This window comes from Haliotis cracherodii, unplaced genomic scaffold, assembly GCF_022045235.1.
Source record: "Haliotis cracherodii isolate W230 unplaced genomic scaffold, xgHalCrac1.p SCAF_19, whole genome shotgun sequence".
Classification (NCBI taxonomy): Eukaryota; Metazoa; Mollusca; class Gastropoda; order Lepetellida; family Haliotidae; genus Haliotis; species Haliotis cracherodii.
Window position 1 is genome coordinate 17829731 of NW_027266274.1, and position 27668 is coordinate 17857398.

Genomic DNA, 27668 nt, shown 5'->3' on the forward strand with positions numbered 1-27668 from the left:
TGCAGAACACGCATACCTGCAGAACACACATACCTGCAGAACACACATACCTGCAGAACACACATACCTGCAGAACACACACACCTGCAGAACACACACACCTGCAGAACACACATACCTGCAGAACACGCACACCTGCAGAACACGCATACCTGCAGAACACGCATACCTGCAGAACACACATACCTGCAGAACACACATACCTGCTGAACACACATACCTGCTGAACACACATACCTGCAGAACACATACCTGCTGAACACACATACCTTCGTCTATTGTTTAACGCCGCACTCAGCAATATTCCTTCCATATGATGGCAGTCTGTAAGTTATCACGTCAGGACCAGTTAATCCAGTGATTGATATCATGAGCATCAATCTACATGATTGGGATACGATGATATGTATCAACCAATTCAGCGAGCCTGACCATCCTCTTAATACACATGATACAAGCATAGTTGCCTCTTACGACAAGCATGGGTTACTGAAGACCTATTCAAATCCTGGATCTTCATAGGTTTCCAATTCATGCAGTAACAAGTTTGAGGGCTACAGGAGGTCTTTATATCTGACTGGTAACAGGACCAATACAGAGGAAGAGGTTTTAATGCTTATTATTGCATTGAATGCAATCTCAAAATACGATGATAAAGTACCTCTGAATTTAAGAAAATAAGAATAAAAATGATCAAACATAATTTCAAACAAACATTTCAAATCGCCTATCAAACTGCTTGATAGCTAAGTTCACAGTCTTGTAACGAGTAACTTGCAATATACAATTTTTCAATAAACATTCCCAGTTGGATATACCTGTAAAAACCTAAAGGGGGGCCAGGTAGCTTTGGGGCATTGGGCTTTAGTGTCTAAACAGCACCCCAAAATATTCAGTTCTTACAATGTATCTGTGACAAGATACATTGATAGTAATAACTACTTGCAAACACTATGAAAATTAAATTACTTGATACACTAATAAACTGTATTTATTTACTTACTTACTTACTTACTTACATAAAGTTAGCTAAAACATATAAAACCTTTTGTCGTGAGACCTGAATATTTGTTGTCTCTGCATCCAGCCTTGCAGTGTTCAACACCTACAGTGGCTAACATAACAACAGCTGAATCAATTGGCTTGGCTTTAAATATTGACATCAGCCTCAGTTGTGAGGACCTGTCAATCAGTGACAAGTATGATATATTAATCAAGCAGGCTTATACCAGAGACAGGCATGTATTCATTCAGTGACTGGACTCATGGAGAAAATATGCCAATATTCACGCAGATCGGTTTTACTCTTCTGTCAGACACATTTCAGAAATATTTTGACAGAGGCACGTGGAACAATGGTTTGTTTTTGTTTCTTTGTCGTTTGATGCCACAGTCAGCAATATTCCAGCTATATGACGGAGGTCTGTAAATAATAAAATCTGGACAAGACAATCAAGTGATTGATATCATGAGCATCAATGTACTCAATTGTGATACGATGACATGCATCAACCAAGTAAAGGAGCCTGACCCAGCGTTTGAAATTGGCACTAGTCCTGTAGTCCTTACCAAACTGCCCAATACAGTAAGGACTAGTAGAAATTGGCCTATTTTAAGTGTTTTGCTATATGTTATCATTTTAAGGACTAGTGGACAAAAACTGTTACTTTTTAACCCTGCTGACCACCCGATCTCTTACGACAAGGATTGGCTGCTGACCTGCATCTTCACGGAACGATGTAAAAAATGATATTCACAAGTTGTACCATAGTATAACAAGACTGTTCATTCATACAATGAAGGAACACGACACTTGATTCACATCACAACACCACACACACACAGAGTGAGTGAGTGAGCTGGATATAATGCCACTTTGAACAGTATTCCCGTTATATCACAGTATGTTAGCTTGATGTGGGAGGAAAGCCCGAATGATGCAGGTCTCGGCTGTTTACCACTTTGGTGAAACCCACGAGCAAGGGCATGGTTCCAACAAACCTAGAAACATCATCCCCTCCATGTATACAGAGCCAAGTGACTGAGTATTGTGAGACATGATTCACATTACAACACAGAGAAGTGGCTGAGTATTGTAAGACATGATTCACATTACAACACAGAGAAGTGGCTGAGTATTGTAAGACTTGATTCACATTACAACACAGAGAAGTGACTGAGTATTGTGAGACTTGATTCACATTACAACACAGAGAAGTGACTGAGTATTGTGAGACTTGATTCACATAACAACACAGAGAAGTGACTGAGTATTGTGAGACTTGATTCACATAACAACACAGAGAAGTGACTGAGTATTGTGAGACTTGATTCACATTACAACACAGACAGGCGACGGCATGTGTGACTTGATTCACATTACAACACAGAGAAGTGACTGTGTGTGACTTGATTCACATTACAACACAAAGAAGTGACTGTGTGCAACTTGAATCACATTACAACACAGAGAAGTGACTGTGTGTGACTTGATTCACATTACAACACAGAGAAGTGACTGTGTGTGACTTGATTCACATTACAACACAGAGAAGTGACTGTGTGCGACTTGATTCACATTACAACACAGAGAAGTGACTGTGTGAGACTTGAATCACATTACAACACAGAGAAGTGACTGTGTGTGAGACTTGATTCACATTACAACACAGACAGGTGACGGTGTGTGTGACTTGATTCACATTATAACACAGAGAAGAAACTGTGTGAGACTTGATTCACATTATAACACAAACATAAGAGTTCCATATTCTTAGTCAATGAAGTTAAAACACTATTTAAGCTAAGGGGTAAAGAATTATTTGATTTGGTCAATCTCCTGGTAAGTCAGTGGCATACTGACAAAAAAAACCATTCATTCTACACGGTGGAGGTAGAGATAGTTGTGGAGTGGGAGCCTACTGAACCTCAAGCCTGAGAGGAGGACGAGGAATCAATACTTGGTAGTTATGTCACAGTGACAGAGCCTGCTGGCTTGCTTGTCTCCCACTCACTTTATATCCAATTAAAGGAGGCTGAGGACGCCTAATCACATGTGTATGGCCTTCAGTGAGAGGCACCAAGATCAGGGGAAGGACCACGCGGAGACATCGGTCTCTGTGATCATCACCACCTAACTTGACTTTTCTCCTGAATCCCGTACTGACTTGTAGGTAGCCAGCTTTTAATCAGCGTAATATGAAAGTGTTGTCACTGGGCAGGTGCCTGGAATCAGGCCACATGACACTTGTTATTGATCATAACAACCAGTGACAACTGGGTAATGAGCCATAACAAGATTATTGAAATTCTGACACGTCACAAGGCTGGTTGTGAATATGGCAATATGTCGGGAATATGTCACCAGTTTACTTCTGGTTCCTCATGAACAATCTGGCAAAAGACTTGACCTTGGTGTCACCTTGACCATAACCTTGAGAAAATGTTCAAAAGGAGCTGAGAGGTCCCTGGAACAGGTCCTGAATGCATCTTATCTGTCTGCAATAGCAGTGCTGGTATCGGGTCTGCTGGTGTTGTGAGCAACAATATGGACATATAGTAGTGTAGGCTTGAGAGTGAGTGAGTGAGTGAGTGAGTGAGTGAGTGAAGGGCCGGTATTATTTCCATAAGTCCAAAGTTTTCCCAGCCTTATTTTGGCTTGAACTACAATGTAATTCAAAGGTGTTTAAAGACCTCAGTATTATAAGGTGTTTAACAACCTCAGTTTTATAAGGTGTTTAACGACCTCAGTATTATAGGGTGTTTAACGACCTCAGTATTATAGGGTGTTTAAAGCTCTGCACGCTAACGTCGAACCCATTCGACAGAGGTGTCCATCCCCGTGCATCTGATGTCGAACCCATTCGACAGGCGAATAGCATAACAACACCCCAAAATAAAACTCGCCATATCTATTTACCAAGAAGGCTTTGCGTAACATTTAAATTACGTATGACATGCATAAATGCTCAGCTTGCTCAATATCAAAACGTTCAGTCATTTATTTACCTCAAAAAGAAAATATCGCGAGTTAAAAAAGTTTCGGCCAAACTTCTCGGCACACATCTACCAGGAACGGCCATTGTTGACTTTTGGCACTTCACGTTGAGCGGCATGCAGTCCGATATTTTCTTTATAATTTCATCATTTTTCCTATTTGATCATAATTTTTTGTTTGCTGACGAAAGGAAAACACTCATGTTCCTTTATTTCTAAAAATTAGCAACTTTCGGTGTAATTAATTGTAAACAAAAACAATCTGAATCGTAACATCATTGATTGGGTGGAACTTGTACGATCATGGCAACGGTAGTAAACAAACAACTCCACATGCATAGTTATCCCGTTAGACTATTACAATCATTTTGTTACATCTAACTTAATTTTCTAGAATTATTGACACGCATGTATAAATCTTTGTAAAAAGAATTTCATTTTTAAAGAGTTTGCAAATGATTTCGTTTGATAAATTTTCCGACACATTGCCAAGCCGACAAACGTCAGTGATACGTTTGGGCGTGGCCTAACTCGCGATTTGTTGAGTCGAACAAAGTCAACAAACACTGCGAAAAATGACAAATATTGGATGATACGCAAAATCTGAACTGATATACATTCTAGGTAAACCATTCAATAGCAAAATAATGCATTTTACGAGAAATAATCAAAATACTTGCAATTTTAGCTATCATTTCTGAAACCGGAAGCACGTACCGCATGTGACACATGGAAGCAAAATATGCAAAAGTTGGTAAGCGATCATAAAGAAATTCCGAAATAGATTCCAATTCAAAAGAAAATACATAATTTACTATTTTTCGTCAACTATTTACTATTTATTGATCTGGAGAGCAGTCTTCACTCTTATTTGTTTCATATTTCTTCGTGATTGTCGCCATAAAATGTGTAAGTCTAAATCCGAAACTGTAATGGATTTCACGCTCGATGATTTTAATTTTAAAATATTTTCTATAAACGAGCGCAACGGAGAGCGATCCAACGTATTGATATGCCATAATAATAACATAATATTGTTATTGGTCTAACATTACAAAAAGAACAATTTAAATATTAAAGATGTTGTTGAAAACTTTCTGAGAACCTCCCGTCCTCTGAACCGATAACATTTTGGTACACAACGAGGTAGCGTAAATATATATAGATTCTAGGCTCCTATATATATATATGTGTGATTTTGTACCCAAAACAAATTAAATTGTACCCAAAATACTTTGTGAAGTTGTACCTAAGAAAATAAGACAATAGATCTATAATTATATTTATGTTTTAATGTAGATGAACAGAACACATAATAAAATATTTCATCAAGTTCCAAATATGATTATGACTGATCCTTGAAATTGATTGTTTAGTTTTGAGAGAAAACTGACGTCTTGTCACTGAAGGAGAGGCCAGTTAAGTTGGTTAAACCTAAGTTAGAATGAATTGTTTTGATAGGAAAGTGATATTATGTTAAGTTTAAGACACCAAATTAATGTATATCTTTGAAATAATTCTAGGTAGATCTACAAAATCACATACCCATTTGGGTAACAAATTACTAGAAATTTTGGGTACAAAAGTCACCACTGTACATTTCAACTGATTTTCGTGAATCAATGGGATAAAAAAATTTCGTCTGAATGATTCCTTTTCTCATTTTTTAAGACAAGAATTTGTTTTACATAACAAAACAGGCAGATCTACACGGATCACGTTTAGTCCTAAAAATGTGAAAAATATGGACACCTCAGAAATGAGGGCTTACAAGGTTATAATTCTACCTAACTAGTCACATGGTTTCACTTAGATCTAGGTCTATCTAAGAAAAGTCCTTATGAAAATCTGTTTTTATTTTTTTTATGACACTTACATTTCTGGCACTTAGACAAAGAGTATTCAAGGAAAGACAGATATGTTTTTGAATGAAAATATGACTTTCCTTTATAATTCTTTTTTCATGATGACAGGGGAACTTTTATACACACCAGCTGAGGAAGTTGTGATACTGTGATTGCATACAAAGAAAAAACAGTTTGGAAGCAGTACCTGTATGTATAAAATAGACCACATAAGGTGAACAAAAGTAATGGATTGGCTGACTGGAAAAAATACATCTGGCAAGGGTAAACATGTACACAGGCATGTTTCTTTTCATTCCAACCAGAAGACTGAGATAGCATTTTCTAAGAAACCTATGGCAAACTTACCAGCTTATGTGCCACCATGGTTCTTGTGATTAAACAAATAAAAATGTCATGTACTGTTACAAGTACTGTTACTGTAATTAAATTAAATTAATTCCTATTAAATTATATTTCAGAATTGTTTTATTTGGAAACAAACCACATAATGCACAAAATTAATGTCCATATGAGTTTAGTATGTATATGTTAAGGATCTGATTTAATCATTATTCATGGAATACTAAAATTAAAATGATGACATCCGAGAGTTACTTATTCACATAGTTATTCACATAGTGCAAGATAATAATTGTTGAATAAATATGTTTAAACTAAAGATAATAATTGAAGTTTGATCAGTTACACTGTGTTGATGCAAAGACTAATATTTACTGTCCCCACACACCATCATTGTGGGAAAAATAACTATTAAATATAACTTAAAATTTTAAAACCTGTAAAAAGCTGTAAATAATTAAACAATTACAAATCTATCATCAATGCGCAACCATGGTGGTCTTCATATTTTTGGAATAAATTTAGAAATCCTTCGTGAAACTGTTCTAAAATCATACTAGAATCTATGAATGTATTCCCGAAAGGAAACCTATCCTAAATGTAATGTGGAACTACCACCGAAAATATGTACGTAGAATTTTATTGCTTATATATACCCTATCATTTTCAGCAACGCGGGGATGTTATTTTGAAACACGTTTTGTCAACCCCATTTTCGCGCACCTGTTGTTGAGGGTGATCTTGCTGATCGACGATATCCATAGACGTATTACGTGGGATACACTTGTTGTAGTGAAACTTATCAGCATGTACATCGCAGAAATATGAATCATGTCCCATTTATATTCACAACATTGAATGGTGATTCTTAAATATCAACAGAAGTTCAAATAAAAGATACCGAGAAACTTGCATGTGGCATGTTGATTTATCGTCTACCGTTTCCGGGTCACGGGAGCATGCAAGGTCAAACGGATTAACTAATACGCGAATTATATCGTCAAAGTCACATTTTTATTTCATGTTAGTGGTGATTACTGATACTGTGTATCGACTTATATTTTTGCTGTATGTGATAGGCGAACTATTTAAAAATTTACTGTAATTGTTTTGTTTCGAAAGCTTATCAGCAGACTACCCCTGTCTGTGACATCACATCCGGTGACCTTTGCACTAATTGAAATAGTGCTGTCAGAATTCACGATCTTTATTTTCATTTTTCTCTCGTCATATTTATTGGAATATGACGAATAAAACATTCTTCGATTGAGAAGATCGTCAACTTTCGCCAAGTTATATTTATAAAGGCAATGTAAACTTTGTTGATATTAAAATAGCAATAAGTTATGCGGAGGTCGGGCGAAGCGCGCCATGTTTGATTTTAGGACGTCTACTAGCATCATGACACGGGTTGTTTATTTCTGTATATCGTAAATATTCAACCAAAACGCTTGAAATTAGGATTAGTGAATATTTATAAGTCATTAATTGTTTCCTGCAAATTTTATAACATGACACGTCAGATTAACCCGAATATTCGTATTTCTGCAACCTACATGATGACCTCGAAAATTAAGTTATTTTTCTGTTTAACGTTTAGATAATAAATTCACTGAAATGGTTCATAATTTACCATCGCGCTGATATATGCCGATTATAAATCCCGAATTTTTACTCCATTAAAATTATGATATCGGAGATATGATTATTGAAATCAATTTGCAAAAATGTTACGATATTAGAGGGTTCCTAGCATGAAATGCAAACCACCTTCAATAACGCAATTCAGGTAAGTTCAAGAAAATTAACAAATTTTGTGTTCGCTTTGGTCTTAACCTTGGTATGATTGAAAACACCAGGATATTTTTATATAGAATTGTGTAGTTTTCTATCGGGAATAAATGTGCAAAATATTTCTTCAATTGGCCCTTGTTTAATGAGGCACCGACTGTTTGAAATCACCCACCCTCTTTAGAGCGCCTTATGCTAAAATTAATCCAGCAGGCAGGGGTAAGAAGTGTGAAAATAATTCAGCAGGCTAAAGGTTAATGACCTCAGTATTATAAGGTGTTTAACAACCTCAGTATTATAAGGTGTTTTACAATCTCAGTATTATAAGGTGTTTAACGACCTCAGTATTATAAGGTGTTTAACTCTTTCAACACCAGTCAACCAGAAGTGTTTACTGCTGGGACACCGAGTTCCCACAGACTCTTGTGTGATAGATGAAGCCAACATTTATCAAAGAAAAATATCTGCTTGAAAAATATATTTGCTACTACATGTTATACACCATTTGAAAGGTCTGATCCTATGGTTTATAAATATGAAAGTTATGTTTTTCACATTATTTAAAATAATGAATTTACAACTTATTTAAGTTTGTTGTAAATAAAAAATGTAAGCTAACACGTTGTTAACGTCTAGATTAGGGACCAAGGAAGTGAAAACTTGACTATTTTCGGCAAATATAAGATTTCATAAAATCCACTAACCTATTTCTGTTTTATTTTCATTGTTTAAATGATTGAAAATCATTTTAAAAAGAATTATAAACAGTATCTATATCATCACCCATTTCCCGATAACAGCGACTGTCCGCTCAGTAACATGAAGAAATACCCCCGTTTTCGAGGCTTCGTATGAAAAGCACGTTCGTCGAAGAATGGCATATGACACATCGCTGGAAAGCTTATTCCTTCATCTACATGCTCATAACATCGCCTGTTTTTTTTCGTAGTTATAACAAGCGATTTCATTGGATTAAAATTGGTTTCTAATGACGCTTTCTTGCTGAAATCTGCAACAAGTTTCGTGATTGGTATATTTTGAGCACGTGACCTAAGGCAGCCAATCAAATTACAGCTGTGATACCAAGCTCGTGTTTGATAAATTTCACAAGTTGGCGAAAGAATTTGATAAATCGTGTTATTCTGAACGTTTTAAGCAGGAAATCACGATATATATTAAAAATATGGAACTTCGTGAATGTATCGTGCTAGGTTACGAGCTGTGACAAAGATTTTCATGCATATATTTTTGCATTAAACATCGTGTCCGAGCCGAGAATTTGAGGCGACCAAAGCCGAGATGTCATTTGACTTACATTACACGCGATCGCACGAAAAGATGGAAATAATAACTTAGATGTAAGTTTGATTACTTTTAGATATAGTTTTGTTGATTTCATTTATTACTTTGTATAATATATTTAAAGATTTGTTTAAAACGTCTTTATTTTGCTCTTTGACATGTTCGATGTGGACCCGTTGTCGAAATGTGTGTCCGAGAATTTTATTTTCAATAACATCGCGGGAAATAGTGAATACTTGTTTAATTTATCGATAAAAAATGATAAATTGCAACGGAATACGTATTTCAGACATTGTGAAATATGATAGATTTAATAAATGAATGAATATCACAGGTAGGTCCATAAAAATATATACTGTTTTGACGTGACTACGGCTTGGCCGGATAACCGGCCTACGGTGTCTGAGGACTCGATGCTTCTTGGCCGGATAACCGGCCTGCGGTGTTGAAAGAGTTAACGACCTCAGTATTATAAGGTGTTCAACAATTCAAACTCAACTTGAACAACAGGAGTAAGTGTTTGCTCATTCATGCCATCATACACACATATCAAAAGGCACAGATTAACAAGGCTGTATTTCCCAAGTGACAACACTCGTATTACAAATACATACACACCATCATTGGTTACCGGTGACTCCAGTGGAGCCCAAAGCCAGGTGATGAATAGCAATACAAGGGGCGTAAAGTAGCGATGGGGGCACCTTGGCAATAAAAGTCATTCACATGCTGCAGCACAGGTTGGTGAGGTGAGGTGAAATTGGGTTTAACGTCGCGTCCAAGATTATTGCACTTATATAGCGACGTGCATGTACGTGTGTGTGGCTGCATATACTAGTCCGGACTGATGCCGATTTATAGTGCTAGCCCACTGAGATACCATGCCGCAGTTTAACATGAATACCCCAGTCAGACACAGTACACTGACTCTTTTGGTATGACGCGGTCGGGGATCGAACCCCGGACCTTCCGCTCTCGGAGGCTGTCAGCACAGGTTGGGTCCATGAGGGTCTGGGGTACCTTAAGTCTCACAACATGAATTAGGGCAGTGATTACATTGAGTGGCTGGGTATAGCAGCATGGATTAGACCATGAGGGGCTGGTATAGCAGCATGGATTAGACCATGAGGGGCTGGTATAGCAGCATGGATCAGACCATGAGGGGCTGGTATAGCAGCATGGATTAGACCATGAGGGGCTGGGTATAGCAGCATGGATTAGACCATGAGGGGCTGGTATAGCAGCATGGATTAGACCATGAGGGGCTGGGTATAGCAGCATGGATTAGACCATGAGGGGCTGGTATAGCAGCATGGATTAAGCCATGATGGGGCTGGTATAGCAGCATGGATTAGACCATGAGGGGCTGGTATAGCAGCATGGATTAGACCATGAGGGACTGGTATAGCAGCATGGATTAGACCATGAGGGGCTGGTATAGCAGCATGGATTAGACCACGAGGGGCTGGTATAGCAGCATGGATTAGACCATGAGGGGCTGGTATAGCAGCATGGATTAGACCATGAGGGGCTGGGTATAGCAGCATGGATTAGACCATGAGGGGCTGGTATAGCAGCATGGATTAGACCATGAGGGGCTGGGTATAGCAGCATGGATTAGACCATGAGGGGCTGGTATAGCAGCATGGATTAAGCCATGATGGGGCTGGTATAGCAGCATGGATTAGACCATGAGGGGCTGGTATAGCAGCATGGATTAGACCATGAGGGACTGGTATAGCAGCATGGATTAGACCATGAGGGGCTGGTATAGCAGCATGGATTAGACCACGAGGGGCTGGTATAGCAGCATGGATTAGACCATGAGGGGCTGGTATAGCAGTATGGATTAGACCATGAGGGGCTGGTATAGCAGTATGGGTTAGGCCATGAGGGGCTGGGTATAGCAGCATGGATTAGACCATGAGGGGCCGGTATAGCAGCATGGATTAGACCATGAGGGACTGGTATAGCAGCATGGATTAGGCCATGATGGGGCTGGTATAGCAGCATGGATTAGACCATGAGGGGCTGGTATAGCAGCATGGATTAGACCACGAGGGGCTGGTATAGCAGTATGGATTAGGCCATGAGGGGCTGGGTATAGCAGCATGGATTAGACCATGAGGGGCTGGTATAGCAACATGGATTAGGCCATGAAGGGCTGGGTATAGCAGCATGGATTAGACCATGAGGTGCGGGGTATACCAGCATGGATTAGACCATGAGGGGCTGGGTATAGCAGCATGGATTAGGCCATGAGGGGCTGGGTATAGCAGTATGGATTAGACCATGAGGGGCTGGGTATAGCTTTATGTTTTAGACCATGAGGGGCTGGTATAGCAACATGGATTAGACCATGAGCGGCTGGTATAGCAGCATGGATTAGACCATGAGGGGCTGGTATAGCAGTATGGATTAGACCATGAGGTGCGGGGTATAGCAGCATGGATTAGACCATGAGGGGCTGGGTATAGCAGCATGGATTAGACCATGAGGGGCTGGTATAGCAGCATGGATTAGACCATGAGGGGCTGGTAAAGCAGCATGGATTGGCCTGAAAGTTACTTTCCTTCCTTATCCCTATAACATTAGTCAAACTGACTGCAGCATAATAGTCAGTTATATCATAGAGATTATCAGATGAACCAAATTGACCTAACAGAAGTTTACTGGACTCGGGCTTTAGACTAGTGGCTAAAGTTGCAGGCTGCTCATAATGCCTTGTGTCATGTTGTGCAGATGTTTCCAAAATACAAGGTCATCAGTGGCCAATAAGCCACACACCAATTCTCCAACATGTTTCAAGGAATCTTAAAATTTCCAAACAAAAAGAGGCTGATCAGCATGATATTGATTTAACAAGTTTTGTCATTGACATGATCTGAATGTCCTAAAATGTCTAAAAGGGATACCAGGCCTAAGACAGTTAGACCCATGAGCACAGTCACTTTACTATCAGAGCCTTTCATTGGTTGATAGTAACAAATGGTCCAATCAGAATTGAGCTTACACATTTTTGCAAATATAGTAGAAATATGGACAAAGTTCATAGGTTCTTCACTACAACTAATAATCCATGGCCCCACAGGAATATCCAGGATCAGACAGCTGAAGAGAGTTCAGAGATAGATCAATTTTAAAACAACTATCTTCTGATATACCACAATGTTTCTGCTTTCAATTGACCCTGATGCAGAACTGCCGACCAGAAGTATCTTTAGTGATAGTATACCCAAAATGTGTTACACTTGGGAGAGAAGACCAAGAAAGGATGAAAATTTCAAGGAACCTGACTTTGTGACAACAAATAGTTGCATCTACATCAGAAACAAATACTTCGACATGTCAGCTTTGTATAAATCATGGGAAATCTAATACAATGACAAGAGCTAAATTCTAATTTTAGAATGAGTCCAGTGCACATGTTGAGGAGACAAAAAAAAAACATACAAAAGTTGTGCTCCAATCAAAACATTGAAGAAGAAGCCATGCAAAACCTTTTATCACATCACCATGTCAGTATGATGAGATCTGATTGGTCAACATGATCTTGATAAACAACTATGATAAACGCCCGTCTGAGTGGGAGAATAAATCCCTTACACCCTGCCTCGAAGCAAAATGCTGCACGCTTTTTCCAAGTCAATGAAAGTCAAGTGACAGAGCACAAAGTTAACCTCAGCTTAACCATCAGCTGTTTTCTATCAATTTTGAATGTTTTAATTCTATAACTTCATATCAAAATATATTGGTAAGATAATTTTTTTGTACAGCGGTAGAACATGGTAGAAACTAACATTTTAGCCCACCCCTCTTTAAAATGATAACATGTAGCAAATTTCTACTAGTCCATATGATACCTTAACTATTGAGCAGTTTGGCAAAGACTACAGGACAAGTGCCTATTTCTAACACTGTTGTAGCAGTATCACGAGGGGTGCATGGTCTTAGGCCATCCTAGTTAGGTTTTATACCACTCGCCTCCTGCTCGTATAAATTCTGATGCTGGAGGTTCTACTACACCAAATTAGTACCAGTTTGGAGAGTGCGGTTTTCGTAGGGAGCCTTCAGTGCAGATCGAGAGATATCTGCAGGCTGTGATTGGAGGATATTCTGTAAGATTTTTATGTCTTTCAAATGTACATCCATCCAGTTATTAAAACTGACCATGTTTTTCTATATTTAGTACTGTCTTTTTCAACATGATGACTTATGCTGAATGTGACCACAGCTATTTTCAAGTAGGTGACATTTGGTGCGAAACTGGGGGTGGTGTGTTTAGCTTCCGGTACTCGGAAAAGGAGCTGGCTAAGCTAGTCATTTTTATTTTTTTTATTGCTGCTCTAAGGCCAAACTGTGCACACATGTACAGGTAATAGCTGTTGAATGCTTAGTTATTTTTTAAAAAATCATAACGTTACTATAGAAGTCTATGGGAAAACATTTGGTTGTGTGTAACCTGGATGAATAAGTGAGTGTCAGCGTGTCAGCTTAATGTGGGAGGAAAACCTGAAGTGAACCCACGAGCACGGGTATGGTGCTGACAAACCTAGAAACATAATTGGGGTGAACCGGGATTCGAACCCACAATCATAGGTTTCTGGTGTGACCAAGGGATCAGCGTTAGAAATTGGTACTAGTCCTATAGTCCTTGCCAAACTGCCCAATAGTTAAGGCATCATAAGGACTAATAGAAATTGGCCCCTTTTAAGGGTTTTGCTATATGTTATCATTATAATGACTAGTGGATGAAAACTGTTAGTTTCCACTGCTGGGGACCCAACTCTGTACAGCAAATCGTGGCACCTTTGACGACTGGGCCACCCATGCCTTCCTGGATGAACAAAACTACAAGTATCCCTCATGATATTATATTATCTCTCAGAGTGTGACTTCACAAAATTTGAAAATGACCCCATATGTTTATGCTGAAAAGGCCCCCGTCCACACTTGTTCAAATTTCTTGACAAACACTGCCCGCTTTTAACATATTTCCAGCCTAAGACCTGAGTATAACAATAATAGAATTTCAGCGGCCAAAGTAGTCCCTTGGGCAGTTGGCTCCGCGCATGTTTACTGAGAGGAGGCAGACAGGGAAAAATTATCTTGCAATAATCCACTTTCGAGTTCGGTAAACAAAGTTCCTGTGTGGGTTATATGGTTTACATCATGTCCTGTTTTGTATTTTACATACGACCGAGGTCTGATCAACGGACTTCGTTTGAACAAATGGGTTCTTTTTCTAATCAATTTCGAATGGAGGTAGGGGTAATTCCACTTCTTAAAACATCCCAGAAACTATCATAAAAAAGTTCACGTGTGTACAAGTAGCCGTGACATACCGCAACGAGTCCTGTATTCGATCATGCGATGAAATATGTCGTGCGTAGATTTGCATAAGTAAACAGTCGACTGGTTGTGTGGATTTCGAGATTTTATACTGTATATATAAAGAATAAATGCGAACACTTGAATGTAAGCATTGTTTTTATTTAGCGGACTCTGAATATTTAGTTATTCTACAACAGATTTATCAAGCTGATTATAATTCAATCTCTTGTGGGTTATATAATATTAAGAATTGCAAAACACATTTTGCCAGAACCGTTATTAGTGTAACTGACATGTTTTAACATTTATAGCACCTGAAACATGTTCATTGTTGACTAGATTTATGAAGGAAATGCTGGATCCTGAACATACTCTTACTAAAAAAAACGTTTGATATCCCAATTATGTTATGACTCATTGATCATTGTCACAGTTACGACATGAACTCACTACTCAGTACAGTAGCATCAGAACAGCCATTGAACTTGACTGAATCCATAAACTTCAAATCATTGGAAGATCTAGATATAAACATTCACAAATGTCTGCCCCAATGACCCCTTACCAACGGCTGATAACCCGTGTACTGCCTTTTCATTTACGAAGTTAGATATTAACATTGATAATTTTGTGTTAAAATAAATATTCATTAGTATCAAATTTTCATTTTAAGAAATTGTTTGTCCCTTAATGTAATCCTCTTGGTCATGAGAGCAGGATGTTCCCTGATGTGAACCTTTCTCTCACTTTGCCTGTTTGTTGATATTTTGCAGTTGCAGTTTTTTTCTGTTGTTTATGTTATATAATGATACTATAAATTGGACCCCTCCATTTTTGTTTGGGACCCCTAATTTTATGATGAAGGGGTCCAAGCGACCCCAAGAAAATTTAAGCCAGAGCAGACACTGTATATGCAGGGATTACTTTTTGGACACTTAAGATATAACACAAACAGTTACTTTCTATCTTCAGCAAATGACGTGATTGACAATAACAAGTCAGTTTTGGTAAATCTAAACTTAATTTCATCACAATTCATGTAAGATATTATGGATGACACAATCATTGATATTTCTTCCATGAAAGATAATTCTGATTATTGACCTTTTTAGGCAGCCCTAGCGGTCATAAGTTCCACTTACTTGAACAAGAAAAGCACTAATGGCACCGACTTTTGTTGCAGTTGAAGCCAAGAGGGTCCCAGGCTCGTTGACTGAGCCCCTAATTTGTTACTTTTACACAGTTGACCATTCCTAGGGTTCACTCTAGGAATTTTATGACGTGGGCCCAATACGTGAAAATTTCAAATATTCGAGAGGTAAAATGCCCTATTGTATTTGAAAATGTGGTCCTTTTTTCAAATGTAGGGGCTAAGAGCATAAGGCCCCACCCTAGAATTATCCCCTAGGTCACAATGATCCAGTTTTCAGAGTCTAGAATCAGCACTGTATCTGTCACAGGCATCACAAACAAACTCAGATTGAAGTATGGGGTAGAAACTATGGTAACGGGATAAAATACAACAGTGGGACATATAGATAAATATAGGAATCTTGGTACGATGCTTGAATGAAGGATATGTTCGGTTTAGACTCACAGTTTCTGATGTCCGAAATGAAGACTGCAAGTCCTCTCATACCATCCCCTTTCACAGCTGGCATATTGGAGCATCTACCTGTAAACAGTCAACAGACATCATGACTTCCCTGAAGAAATACATCTGCACAAAATAAAAAAATAATAAAGTTCTTTGAAAGAGTAAAACATCTTGTGTTTCATGTCACAGATTGCCTATGGCTGTGGCATATACTCTGTGATGTGTGAGGTGAGGTTAGGTTTAACATCTCGTCCAAGATTATTGCACTTATAGAACGACATGCATGCACGCATGTGTTGTGTGTGTGTGTGTGTGTGTTTATGCGTGTAATGACTCCGAACTGAACAGTCGTTTTAGCCCCCTAATGCCGAGTGTCATGCAGGGTAACAACAAGTACCATCATTTAACGTCTTTTGGTATGACGCAGCCGGGTATCGAACCCATGACCTTCCGCTCTACCACTAGACCATGGAGGTAGCCCTCTGTGATGTGTCGTAGCCCAACTCAACATGTTCAATAGATGCAAGTCAATACACAAAACAGTGGATTGAAACCATTTGTATACTTTTCAAAAATCAGTTAAAGAACACCAGATTCTTTTGCATCATATCGAATACATAACACAAGCAAATTGTATTTCATGTGTTTAGGTCATTCCATTTTTCATGCTGCACTTGGATTTATATTGTTTTATCTTTCTGAATAAAATTCGGAGTCAGCATGAGGAAAGAGTATTGTGTGGCAGCCAATACTGGTTGAATATCACTCCCCTCGTACTATTGTAACCATGTTACATTATAAGGTTAAGTTGGGCTTAACGCTGCTTTCAACAATATTTCAGTAACATTACGTCAGCAGTGGATGTTATGTGGGTGGAAAGCTTGAAGTGATGCAGATTTCATACCTTAGTGAAACCCAGAGCATGGGATGAATTAGCATTAGAAATTGTAGTCCTTGCCAAATTGACCAATAGTAAAGGTAAGAGAAGAATGACCGGAAATTTGTCATTTTTAAGGGTTTTACTAAATGTAATCATTATGATCTGGACAAGTGGACAAAAACTTAGTTTCTATCGCTGAGAGTGCCGACAAACTCAGAAACATATTTGCTCGCTAACACAACTGAGCGGGAGGGAAGCAAAATTTAAATGCAAAGAAAATAACATATTCATACCAGTTTTTCACACATATCTCTCAGACTAATTCAATGGGGTATGGAAAACAACAGTGTTTTGTTTGTTTTACAACCCGACATCAACCACCTTCTCCAATCTTTGGATATTGGACTTTATGGAACATAGGATTTGTTTGTTTGTTTATTTGTTGCTTAACGATTCACTCAGCAATATTCCAGCTATATGACCGCGGTATGTAAATAATCGAGTCTGGACCAGACAATCCAGTGATTGACAACATGAGCTAGATCCACGCAATTGGGATACGATGACATGCATCAACCAAGTCAGCAAGTCTGACCACCCGACCCGTTAAGTCCCCTCTTACGACAAGCATAGTAGCCTTTAGCGGCAAGATTGGGTCGCTGAAGACCTACTCTATCCCGGATCTTCACAGGTCGACCATAGGAAACACGTCCGACTCAAGATATGATGGTTACAAGATCATCTGCAAAGTCGTCAACTTCATGATGATGCACACAACTTATCTGTCAACACTGGGAACATTTGAAGATTTGTACAAGTGTGACTGTGGTGCACCAGCTTGCTTGTTTTGTTTGTCCCCACTGTCAAGTCACACCTGAGGAGGGACTTATGTCACTTAGTCACGCCAGTCATGCACGTTTACATATGGTATGACTTTTGAGGACCTATTGTGTTTATCTGGGCGTGTTTGCTATAACTTCATTGGATCTGATTTTCATGATGGTAAACATGGTAAAAGCAGGCTTCCATACATGCAATGTCTTATTTCACGTGTACTACGTCACCATTTTGAAAATTGGTAATGTCACTGGCTGTATACACAAAACAAAACTAAAGCCATCCCTTACAGTGAATGGCAATCAATAGGTATTGATAGCCTTAATAATGCAAGAAGGATGGATATGACAAAGTTTCAAAACCATGAGAAAAAATATATCTGATGCCAGTTGATTTAGCGCTAGTCTGCAAAATGCCCTCACAGAAATGGAGAAACCTGAGTATTTCATGAATATGCCTGCAAATGTGATAATTTGTCTTCATCAGCATGATTGTGGGAGGAAACATACTGACACGCACCATGGTCTATATATGACCTGATGACAAAGACATTGAACATGGTGAATATAGAATAATTACAGACTTCCAATTTGCTTAACTAATTTGGATATGATATAGGGCCTATAAGTGTTCCTGATATATGAGACATCCAATTCCAAATAGGGTAGAGCCTGAATTGTTGGCTGTAAAATATGTTGAGAACCACCAAGGCGTATTTTATTTAACTCAAGAGATGAATATCTCATAACCTTTAGGGCAAATTATTCACAGATCATGCGTTGTGTTTAGATTCTTATGACATCGTGAGATTCTGGCATCTATGTTTCTTCCCATTGATTCCAGATTATCGGTGCGTCATTTACACTGCTGTGAGATCTGTCAATGGTCACGCCTACTTTTGATGGCACCAAATGAAATGGACGTCGATTGTCACTTCCTTATCAACATTGGGCTTGCTTGTGCTCATATTGAAGGGAACGCGTACCTATATGATCGCCATATATCTAGGAGGGAGTTTCAATTGTAAATATATTACACAAGGGAATAATTATTTGAAATAATTTGGACAAACCTCGCCCCCTGACCTCAGACTTGACAAGATTTTTTTGACCATCAAGAAGCCGGCGCAGTTTATAACGAAACCTAGACGTTACCACCCTCTGTTCCTTGCAGATGTGATAAAGCAAGAATATACTTACCCACGGGAAAGATCTATTGAAGTGTAAAATCAGCAACAGCAACCAAATGTCCAATTATAACCAAGGTTGTAGGTGTACCATCAGCTACAAATGGCCGCCATTAGCATGCTAGATGAAATCGAGGCGGAGATGATCAGGTACTCCCACTCGGTACTTTCCGGCTTATTCCGTAGGTCATCAATAATACAAACTAGCGAAACCATATTGCCTAATACTTGTCATAAAAATAAGTAAATAATTAATCTTAAACATTGATACATTATGTGCTGAATAAAAAAAAATCGTAAGAGCGACAACCTATCGTGACGTCATCTCCTAGGTGATAGCGGCAAATATCAATATGGCCGCAAAATGTTGATTTTCACACTTTCTTGGAGATAACAATTTTTGCATGGCCAAGTGACACTATTATACAACCTCGTGGACATACATACGTGACAAGTAAGAATTCATATCTTTGAAATTACTGTGAAATAGTTTAATTTGTTTGAAGCGAAGAAGCAAATGATTTTACACAGTGAACAAGCAGGTGCCCGTTTCTAGAAGTTCTCCATCAAGTTCATTCTTAAGGAATGGAAAGGATGGCGTAATGTAGATGTTGATATATATGAATGTGTGCAGCCGTGAATATATGTTTTATTTCAATCTAACATTTGCTTGCCTTTCTTGCTGTCATTTCATAATGAATGTAAGAAACATGGCACTATGGCTGGGACGAGTCGAAATTTACAACCCGGGTATCCGACCCAACACTTGCAGGTACCCGCTGTCGGTATCAAGTTTTACCGGAGTTCTTGCAAAAGCTGCTTATAGATACACCCATAAAACGATCTGATACTGCATTCTCTGAAGTTGACAGCTTTATTTTTACTGAAACAAATAAAAGTCAGAAGGAATGACTGCCTTGTCAGAAACTTTCTGAGAAAGAAATGTGAACATTTAGCGACTTGTTGGGAAAACATGGTGTTTGACCATCATCATGATAAAAATAAATAAATATCACGTTACTAACCTCGTTACTAACAGAGATACGTATCTGTCCCAGCCCCAACCTACACAACTGATAGTGATCATGGAGATAGACCAATGTTATTGCCTTAACCTGCTTGATAATATGAAACAAATGAAGTATAGGTCTTTTTGTGTTGAATGTTAGCTGTTCATAATGTTAAAAGTTTGTTGTATTGTACACTGTTGGATAAAGTTTAATATGTACCCTTGTGTCGCATACCCAAAGTTTCATTTTCTCACATTTTACACCTTTCACAAAATTCATTACGTACAAATTTGTTTCAGAGTCATTTCACATTTGTTGTGGTGCGAGAAATGATGAAGTTCAATTTCTTTGATACTGTGTTTAAAATATTATGCATCATGCTTTTCAAAGTGAAATTGTGTGAATGTATGTAATATTAGAGTGTTCATATACCTCCTGAAAATTAGTTCCTCTGGAACTTTATCTGTGGTAATTTTAATTTGGAACCAATTTTACCAGAGTATCTCTTTCTAGAGAACTCATTTACCCATTAGAACCATTCCTGCCTGGACTAAATTCTCAGCAGAACTGATCATCGTTTTTATATTGGCCTACATATATTGCCTCATGTTTGTTTGTTTGTTTAACACTGCACTCAGCAATATTCCTTCTAAATGTGCGGTCTGTGAATAATCGAGTCTGGACCAGACAATCCAGTGATTAACATCACAAGCATCGATCTACACAATTAGGATACAATGACATGCATAAACCGAGTCAGCGAGCCTGACCACCCGATCCTGTTAGTCGCCTCTTACGACAAGCACAGTCGCCTTTTACGGCAAGCATGGGTTGCTGAAGACCTATTTGTGACCAATTCGTGTTATTCCAGGACAAGCCGAATAGCGACTTGTGCCCCTCTCATGGCCTTTTTTGCGGCTGGGTTCCGTCTTAGCGCAAACGGGCATACCTAAAACAATTGTCAACTCGTTGCGAAAGGGTTCACATATATTTCCCTAAATATTATATATATTTCAGATGCAATTTAAAGCACACAGGGGACATGCGGAATTATACAGTATGATTGAACACATTTAACTGTGTCTTGGGTATATGTTTAGGTGCAAGACAAATTAAAATCAAAAATTATTTCTGAGGGATTATTTGATAAAGAACTCGAAATCATACACGCATTCTGATTGGTTTGTCACATTTTCGCACACAACATTCATCGATAAGGGGGCAAGTCTTCTTGTAGGTTACGGAAAGGGGCGAGTGGTGACGAATGGCTGAAGACCAATTCTAACCCGGATCTTCACGTGTCACTTGCCTCATGAGGATTTCGGGGATAGAACATCCCCAGCAACCTATGCTGGTCATACACGTGAATTAATGGATTAGGTGCTCAGGCCTGGAGACATGGTTGATTACATACCATTGTTCCTCAATGGCGTGGCTCATAGCTCGTAATATTACCAAGAGATGTTAAAAGATGGAACTTTGTTACCCTGCCCAAAACTCGGCATTAAGGGGCTATATATATGGTAAAACAAGGACTGGTCAGCTCGGAGTCAGTATATTGTGTCTGAGAGGGGTATTCATGTTAAATTGCGGCATGGTATCTCAGTGGGCTAGCACTATAAAAAGGCATCAGTCCGGACTTGTACAAGCAGTGCATGCACGTCTCAATACAGGTGTAATGATCTTGAACACTATGTTAAGCACCATTTCACCTTTCACCTTGTTTTGAAACTATGTAATTGACTTTATTTGTCTTTCAGAAATGCCAAAGGGTGGGGACATGGACGTAAACAGAATGTCGTCAAGGGACAAGAATGTGATGAACTATAACCCTAACAATTCGGGCATGATTAGCTATGAAGACTTACTCATAGCCCAGTACTTAGAGGAAATGAAGAAATCAAGAGCTGAAGTCAAGAAAGACAGAGAGTGGGTTATATTTAGGGGTACTGGGCACACACTGCCACACACACATGCACGCACACACACACACACCGCCACACAAGCATGCACGCATGCACGCATGCACACACACACACACACACATACACAGACATGCACACAACACAAGCATGCACACACACACTGCCACACAAGCATGTACACACACACACCACCACCACACAAGCATGCACACACACCACCACCACACAAGCATGCACACACACACACCGCCACACAAGCATGCACACACACACACACTGCCACACAAGCATGTACACACACACACGACGCCACACAAGCATGCACACACACACACGACGCCACACAAGCATGTACACACACACACGACGCCACACAAGCATGCACACACACACACACTGCCACACACGCATGCACACACACACACCGCCACACAAGCATGCACACACACACACTGCCACACACGCATGCACACACACACGACGCCACACAAGCATGCACACACACACACACACTGCCACACACGCATGCACACACACACACCGCCACACAAGCATGCACACACACACACACTGCCACACACGCATGCACACACACACACCGCCACACAAGCATGCACACACACACACTGCCACACACGCATGCACACACACACACCGCCACACAAGCATGCACACACACACTGCCACACACGCATGCACACACACACACCGCCACACAAGCATGCACACACACACACCGCCACACAAGCATGCACACACACACACACTGCCACACAAGCATGTACACACACACACGACGCCACACAAGCATGCACACACACACTGCCACACACGCATGCACACACACACACCGCCACACAAGCATGCACACACACACACTGCCACACACGCATGCACACACACACACCGCCACACAAGCATGCACACACACACACTGCCACACACGCATGCACACACACACACCGCTACACAAGCATACACACACACACCGCCACACACGCATGCACACACACACACCGCTACACAAGCATACACACACACACCGCCACACAAGCATGCACACACACACACACACACTGCAACACACACATGCACATGCACACACTAAATTTGGACTTGGCAGTTTCTAATGGTACATGCAGGAATTGTTATCTTTAAGTTTCTTTCAAAGTAGATAGCACTTCCATGAATCTATGTACATGTGTTGCATGTCTTGTAACGAGCGGTATAATGTCCCCTCCCTCTTACACAGGCTCCCAGCATCTCCGTACCTGCAGCGGTTCCCCCCAACTCCCACCACCGCCACGTACAGTCGACCACGGAGACGGCCAGCCTCAGCTGTCAATTTGCGCAACAAACAACGATCTGAAAAACCAAAGATAGATGCAAAGTTCATTGCTGATCCCAGCATGTGGGATCCGGAAACCCCCCGGGAGAAGTACGGAAAACACCCTCGCCGCCCCGCCAGTGCACCTGTCAGGAGAGTCAGGTAGGGAAACACATATTTCCTACCATGATACAGATGTCAATGGGACAGGATTGGTACAATGTCAATACTACCATTGTTGCCTAATGACATTAAAGTTGAAAATATTCTAATTTATTTAATATCAAGTGGGGGCGGTCGGGTAGCCTAGTGGTTAAAGTGTTCGCTCGTCGTGCCGAAGACCCGGGTTCGATTCCCGACATGGGTCCAATGTGTGAAGCCCATTTCTGGTGTCCTGTGCCGTGATATTGCTGGGATATTGCTGGAATATTGCTAAAAATGGCGTAAAACATACTCACTAATATCAAGTGTCACAGTGTGATCATCTTTGATGACCTGTGCAGGAATTCACCTCGACCAGCACAGAGGCCGATAGTCGGGCCAAAGTCTTCAGCAAATGACAGTAAAAATTCCAAACTTGAATTAAAAATGTCTTATTCACTCAGAATTTATGAAAATGTAAACAGTAAAAATAATAAGATCTTTGAACAAAATGACTCAAGTTTTCCCAATTTGCCTGACAAGGGCACTTAGTTTGGAATCCTTGATCAACCCCTGCTTTGTGTGAGATCAGTAGGACCTGCTGAGTTAAGAAAGACCTCTCATTGACTATAGATGAAAAGGCAGCTTGTGATTGGTTCATTTGGCTAACTTCGTCTGTCCAGCATCAGCAGCCAACTATGGCTTGCCACCTGTGTACATGCTTGTAAATGTTTGTCTGCATTTGTTCCAGCCGTCCAGTGTCCGGCGTGTCTTCTCGCTACTCCTACTTCAGACCCTCCTCTGGTAGGTCTCCTTGTGCTGCAGCCCAGAGGGGTGTGGTGGGGTGGGGGGTGGGGGCTAGGATATTGATAAAAGGTTTGGATGGAAATTTCTTGGTAGAACTTTCAGTTTTGCCAAATTTTGTTAATTGTTTGGCCTGATATTGTGTGACAATCATATGAATAAGCACATGTATTCCTGCAGTAATTGTTTGGCCAGTTATTGTGTGACAATCACATGAATAAGCACATGCCCTGCAACGGGACAATTGTTTAGGGGCATGTAATGTGTCTTGTGTTTTGCTGTAACTGTCAAATTTCAGTGTTCATGTTCTCAGCAATGCAGTGTTTGTTGTCTCCAGGGAAACGACCTAAAGGTCTGTACCGGCGCCAGCCACACACGATACGAGTTGTAGCCTTCAAAAATGGAACGCGGGACAGTTTTGTCAGAGCTACAGCACCCAATATAAAGATGGTAAGAAAATTCGTAGTCAGTGATTCAGTACCTCCAGACGTATTTCACAACCAACTGAAAAAAGCACATCACCAGTTACAATTAAGAATCAGGACACACGGTGACACCAAAAGCGTGCAGGCAGGTTCTTAATATACTGTAAATCTTGAAATAAACGCGAGTGTGAATTAAATGCAAGAAATGGGAGTGGTCTTTGCTCGCATTACTGAACAACGCATTTATATCAACAATAAAACATTTTGGATAGCAGAAATACCAACTCAGACATACGCTGAAAACAAACAACTATGTATTCCACATCACTGTATATTGAGCAGCACTTGTAACAAGTATATAAGCAATGCCAATCAAACACTAATTACATCCTGTGAATTGTCACTGCTGGTGTCAAGACAAGAGTTCTACACACTTAGGTCATCAGTGATCACACCTGCAAGTCCAGACAGACGCCACCCGCTGACACAGTGTCTTTGTTCTTTGTGACTTCGTCGAAGGCTGACACGAGCCAGCACGCATGTATTGTTTTAGCGGAAGTACTATAATCAGTGCTAATGAGCGGTGCTATTTGGTGTGTGATTGGATTAATGTAAGGTTGGATGAGGGTGAGGATTCTCCTGTAAACCTGACAGAGGACATTTTCTTTAGATGTAATTCCACTGATGCTTGAGGGGAGGGGGGTGTCGCATTCATATTGAGTCGCATTATTGACTAGGGGCCAGGGGTCGCATTCTTTTGGAGACTCATTAATTTCACGGTTTAAGGTATCTTTAGTCTGAGAAAGTGTATGCCCAGAACTAGGGGAGCGGTTGGGTAGCCTAGTGGTAAAAGCATTCGCTTGTGACGCTGAAGACCCGGGTTCGATTTCCGACATGGGTACAATGTGTGGAGCCCATTTCTGATGTACCCCGCCGTGATATTGCTGAAATATTGTTAAAAACGAAACTAGGGCTGGGATGGGTCCAAATTTACTACCCAGGTACCGATCTCCTTTTATCCAACCTTACACAGATACCCGCTGTAGGCCTCAAGAATTGGGTACACAATGTCCTACCCGTGAAGACCGGGGGTAGAATAGGTCTTCAGCAACCCATGCTTGCCATAAAAGGTGACTGTGCTTGTCGTAAAAGGCCACTTAGAGGATCGGTGGTCAGGCTTGCTGACTTGGTTGATGCATGTCATTGATCCCAATTGTGGATCGATGCTCATGATGTCAATCACTGGATTGTCTGGTCCTGACTTGATTATTTACATACTGCGGTCATATAGCTGGAATATTGCTGAGTGTGGCGTTAAACAACAAATAAACAAACAAACAAATCCTATGGTCCATAATGTCCAATGTCAAAAGATTGGAGAAGGTGGCTGGTGTAGGGTTGTAAAACATTAACAAACAAAACACTGTTGTTTTCCATACCCCTTTGAATTAGTCTGAGAGATATGTGTGAAAAACTGGTATGAATATGTTATTTTCTTTGCATTTAAAATTTGCTTCCTTCCCGCACAGTTGTGTTTGCGAGCAAATATGTTTCAGAGTGTGGCGTTAAACAACAAACAAACAAACAAAACAGACAAAACGCCCGATTGGGAATTGTTTTTTCAGATCCCTATGAAAAACTATTCAGATAGATAAAAATGATCTGATCATGAATTTACTCAAACATCAGTCAGTAGGAATGTATGCACAGCCAGAAAGAAATGCAAACAATATCAACTTGTAGTGTAGATCACCTGACTGACCACGGGCCTTGGTAGTCCTATCAGTATCCAGGTCTACTCAGGACCCACCCTGCCTGAGTACCTGACTGACCACAGGTAAACCTGTTGATATCCAGGTCTACTCAGGACCCACCCTACCTGAGTACCTGACTGACCACAGGTAAACCTGTTGGTATCCGGGGCCTTCGCAGGACCCATCCTACCTGAGTTCCTGACTGACCACAGGTAAACCTGTTGGTATCCGGGGCCTTCGCAGGACCCACCCTACCTGAGTACCTAACTGACCACAGGTACTATCGGTATCTGGGTCCTTCTCAGGACCCACCCTACCTGAGTACCTAACTGACCACGGGTCTGGGTAGTCCTATCTGTCCGGGTCCAACTCAGGACCCACCCCACTTGAGTATCTAACTGACCACGGGTCTGGGTAGTCCTATCTGTGTCCGGGTCCAACTCAGGACCCATCCTACCTGAGTACCTAACTGACCACGGGTCTGGGTAGTCCTATCGGTATCCGGGTCCTTCTCAGGACCCACCCTACCTGAGTACCTAACTGACCACGGGTCTGGGTAGTCCTATCTGTGTCCGGGTCCAACTCAGGACCCACCCTACCTGAGTATCTGACTGACCAACCCCAGCCCCACTCAACCTTTATTGTTTTTCCTTCTACAAGTTTATGTGCCGCATGTAGCTGAGTGTGTCACTGTGTGTCAAGTGTCCCTGCCTGTGTTGACAGCTGTTGGAGTTCCTCACGGTGAAGCTGGGGCTGCCGTTTGCTGCACGTAGGATCTTCCTGGAGGATGGCATCGAGGTGTTCGAGGCCAGGGACATCCTCCCAGAGAGTGATGTCTACATCTCCATGGGGGAAAACTACAAGGATCCACATCTTCCCACAAAACGTAAATCTCGTACCAACATCATCGGGGAAGATTTATGTATATCAACACGCACACGATCCAAGTGGTCTTTTTATCCCATAGTTCAGTAGATTTAGTTTGATTTCAATATGTATTACAACTTACAAGTGATACCTCTGTTTTCCCCACCCCAAGGAATGTGATCAACAGGGAGGCGTTATTTAACTACATATATCATTCTCTGTTTTCCCCACCCCAAGGAATGTGATCAACATGGAGGCATTATTTAACTACATATATCATCCTCT

General features: G+C 40.4%; 2 protein-coding genes across 2 annotated transcripts in view; one reads left to right on the forward strand and one right to left on the reverse strand.

Annotated features, from left to right (window-relative positions):
* Positions 1-19251, reverse strand: part of LOC139466819 (AP-2 complex subunit alpha-2-like) — a 77853-nt gene extending 58602 nt beyond the window's left edge. Inside the window, exons 1-2 of the mRNA XM_071248517.1 lie at positions 19144-19251; positions 16228-16305 (exon numbers count right to left, since the gene is read on the reverse strand). Of these exons, the coding sequence (XP_071104618.1) occupies positions 16228-16291 (64 nt within the window). The 5' untranslated portion in view covers positions 16292-16305; positions 19144-19251. The remainder of the gene's footprint in view (positions 1-16227; positions 16306-19143) is intronic.
* Positions 19252-19475: 224 nt separating this feature from the next.
* Positions 19476-27668, forward strand: part of LOC139466820 (doublecortin domain-containing protein 1-like) — a 61940-nt gene continuing 53747 nt past the window's right edge. Inside the window, exons 1-6 of the mRNA XM_071248518.1 lie at positions 19476-19584; positions 21901-22069; positions 23318-23554; positions 24285-24337; positions 24675-24787; positions 27240-27402. Of these exons, the coding sequence (XP_071104619.1) occupies positions 21903-22069; positions 23318-23554; positions 24285-24337; positions 24675-24787; positions 27240-27402 (733 nt within the window). The 5' untranslated portion in view covers positions 19476-19584; positions 21901-21902. The remainder of the gene's footprint in view (positions 19585-21900; positions 22070-23317; positions 23555-24284; positions 24338-24674; positions 24788-27239; positions 27403-27668) is intronic.